This window comes from Thamnophis sirtalis, unplaced genomic scaffold (assembly GCF_051295495.1).
Source record: "Thamnophis sirtalis isolate CommonGarterSnake01/CBP01778 unplaced genomic scaffold, rThaSir2_p1.2 scaffold_3, whole genome shotgun sequence".
NCBI lineage: Eukaryota > Metazoa > Chordata > Lepidosauria > Squamata > Natricidae > Thamnophis > Thamnophis sirtalis.
Window position 1 is genome coordinate 156267319 of NW_028261383.1, and position 3128 is coordinate 156270446.

Genomic DNA, 3128 nt, shown 5'->3' on the forward strand with positions numbered 1-3128 from the left:
TTATTCTGCGGTAATAATATATATCATTTAGGGATAATGGTGTGTCATTTTCATACTTACAATTCATAATTCATATCACAACATAATATACCATGAAACCCATCCATGCCAATAACTAAAGAATTGTCTCAGTGGCAAATATTATAACTGCGTTACGTGCACATTTTTGTTGCACTAAAACCCATCTCCATAGAAAAATGTTTAAATTCTGTTTTTTCTTGTTCTGCGGACAAATAGGCAAATGTTCATAGTAGTCCAATGATTAGGAGGTTCCATGATCTCTTATAAAAGTACCTCATTATTGTAGAAAGGAAGGGTGTTGTTGTTGTTTTACTTCTAATGGGCAATTACTTATTATTCTTGGGGGAAAAGTCCACTGATCCTGCCTCTATTCCCTCTGCCCCATTTTACAACATTCCTAACTTTCCTTTTGCCTTTTTTTGCTTTTTGTCTCTTTTCCCACTCCCTAGGAAGAAGTGCAGTATGGCTCCAGTTCCCTGGCTATGTTGATGGACCCTTGGGATAAATTTGGAAATTCTAACCCAGTTCAAGAATCAACCTCTCCCAGAAACTCTGAGAACAATTTGGGAAGAAAACCTTACCTTTTGGGAGTAGACTCTTTTGCTCCAAAACTCTGGAGCACTGAAGGCATGGGAGATTCCTATGCAGCCACTTTCCCAAATGGGAATGGATTGATGTCACCTTCAGCAAGCCCTCAAGCTTCCACCACTTACAGCAATGATTACAGTCCTTTCCCCCATTCCTTCTCAGCCTCACCCACAACTCAAGATCCTTCTTCGTTGCTGGTGCCTAAGGGGCATCTATCCCCTGATTGTCTTCCCAGTGTCTATACCTCCTTGGACATGGCACACCCTTATGGCTCCTGGTACAAAGCTGGCATCCACCCAGGCATCTCTACCAGCTCTAGCAACCCTACGGCTTCTTGGTGGGATATGCATTCCAACAGCAACTGGTTGAGTTCTCAGCCACAATCAGATGGACTCCAGGGTTCCTTACAGTCCATGCCGAGTCAGGCACCCATCAGCCCCCAGCTACCCAGTTACACTTCTGAGTTCACAACTTTGAATCCTGCTCCTTACCCTGCAGTGGGCATTACTTCTTCATCACACCTTCTCCCTTCAGGACAACATGTGCTACCCCAAGAAATGTACAAACCCAAGCCAGTGGCCAACAACTCCCTGATGGAAGGTGGGATTGCCTTGAAGCCTGGAAGAGGGGGCTCCTTTGGTAGCACAACCGGCAGGTCTACTTGTGACTGCCCTAATTGCCAAGAACTAGAACGGCTTGGGGCCTCGGCAGCCAGCCTGCGGAAGAAGCCTATCCACAGCTGCCATATCCCAGGCTGCGGGAAGGTCTACGGGAAAGCCTCGCATCTGAAAGCCCACCTGCGATGGCATACTGGGGAACGTCCTTTTGTATGCAATTGGCTCTTCTGCGGCAAGCGTTTTACGCGCTCGGATGAGCTGGAGCGCCATGTTCGCACCCATACCCGGGAGAAGAAATTTACCTGTTTACTCTGTAACAAGCGCTTCACTCGTAGTGACCACCTCAGCAAGCATCAGAAGACCCATAATGAAATGGGAGTGGGCAAACCGCCAGAAGGTGAAGCGGAGCGAGAAGAGGTTGCTACAGTGGCTAGTTCTCCCAGCACTGCAGCCCTTCAAGATGGCCTGGCTGGAGAGGAAAAAGATGCCACCAGCCCTGAGCAAAGCAGTCTCCTGGAAATCTAATGGGTACTGCGTGTGCTCCAGCTTGCTTACTTCGTACCATCTCCACCATTCTTCTTTGAGTGCTTCCCGCTAAATAATTTATTTGTGGATGAAACACAACCGCTGTTGCCGTTAGCCGTTCCTCTAGCTAAGATTGTACCTTATGTAAAGCTTCCCTAACCCCAATCCAGAAGCCGAATTCAGCTGGGACCTCAGAAGGTCTATGACTTTGTGGCTAAAGACTCGGAGGCAAAATCTGAAGCTGCATCCTCTATTGTTCCTTAAGCTGTTAAAACCAAAATAGCTTCCCTGCGGAGGTCTCTATGTGATCATTTGGATAATGGCCAAAACGTTGAACTCGTAATATCATGCATAGGACTAGCCAAGTAGCAGGCTGGGCTGGACTGAAATAAATTGTTCTCAGGGTATGTATAGGAATCACTTTCCATCTTATGTAAACCCAACTGAGCATATGATTCTGAGCAACTCTCTTAACTTCTAGCACCCGTAGGTGATGGGAAAACACAAGGACCTTCTTTGCAATTAGAACACTGTATCTGCACCAGTGAGCGTGCCCTTGTTCCCAGACACTAGTGCAACCTCTTACTCAGAAGATAATAGTCAAATAGTCACCTCGCAGTGAGACGAGCGACAAACAAATTTGATAAGTACATAAATTAATAAGTTGGTTAGCTTCAGATGCTGAAAGAGTGCTTATTATAGCTTTAAGAGCTGCAAGGGGAAAAATAGAGCAAGTAATGGCTCTTCAGGTGACTGATAGCGTTGATGAGAAGCCACAGCTGGTAAAACTGTGCCTATTTGTCAAGCTCTTTAAGATTTGTAAGCCCTGGCAGGATCCAGATATGGAATTTTTATTACTAAGCCTCCACCCTTTCTTTAAATAAACTTGGAAGCTACTGGTTAGAAATTGTTGCTTCAGTAAATATAAAGGGAACTTTTGCTATTAAAATCCCATCCTATTTAAAATTAAAAGTCTTGGTTCTGGGCAATAGGAGGCCTTAGGTAATAATTGCGGAAGGACAAATTAGCAGCCAATTATACAGCCATCACTCTTTCATCAGTATAAACCGAGATTCTATTCTCCCTTGAGTTCTGTCCATGTTTTTTTGTTTTTTTATGAAGATCAGCAAGGATTGTGCAATTTATTGGATCATGCAGTGGTCACCAAAGAAGATTTTGGCATTTCACAGGTAGAATTTCTGCCTGTTCCCCTGGTTTTGTATGAATGTCACACATGATGGCAAGAGCTATTTTAAATATTAGGGACATGACCTTATACAGTACAAATGGACTGTTCCACAGAAGTGCAGAAATAGAGAAATTTAAGTGTTCTTTACCAAGGTAAAGGAAGTTGAAGAGGAAAACCAATAATTTCAT

General features: G+C 44.1%; 1 protein-coding gene across 1 annotated transcript; it reads left to right on the plus strand.

Moving 5' to 3' along the window:
• The first annotated feature begins 488 nt into the window (after nucleotides 1-488).
• Nucleotides 489-2250, plus strand: SP7 (Sp7 transcription factor). The gene has a single exon (XM_014055461.2). It carries the CDS (start codon nucleotides 504-506, stop codon nucleotides 1749-1751), a length of 1248 nt encoding a protein of 415 aa, XP_013910936.2. The 5' UTR covers nucleotides 489-503; the 3' UTR covers nucleotides 1752-2250.
• Nucleotides 2251-3128: the final 878 nt, after the last annotated feature.

What these genes read in the sequence shown, in the direction of transcription:
- SP7 (XM_014055461.2), top strand. Translation starts at nt 504, where the DNA reads ATGTTGATGGACCCTTGGGATAAATTTGGAAATTCTAACCCAGTTCAA.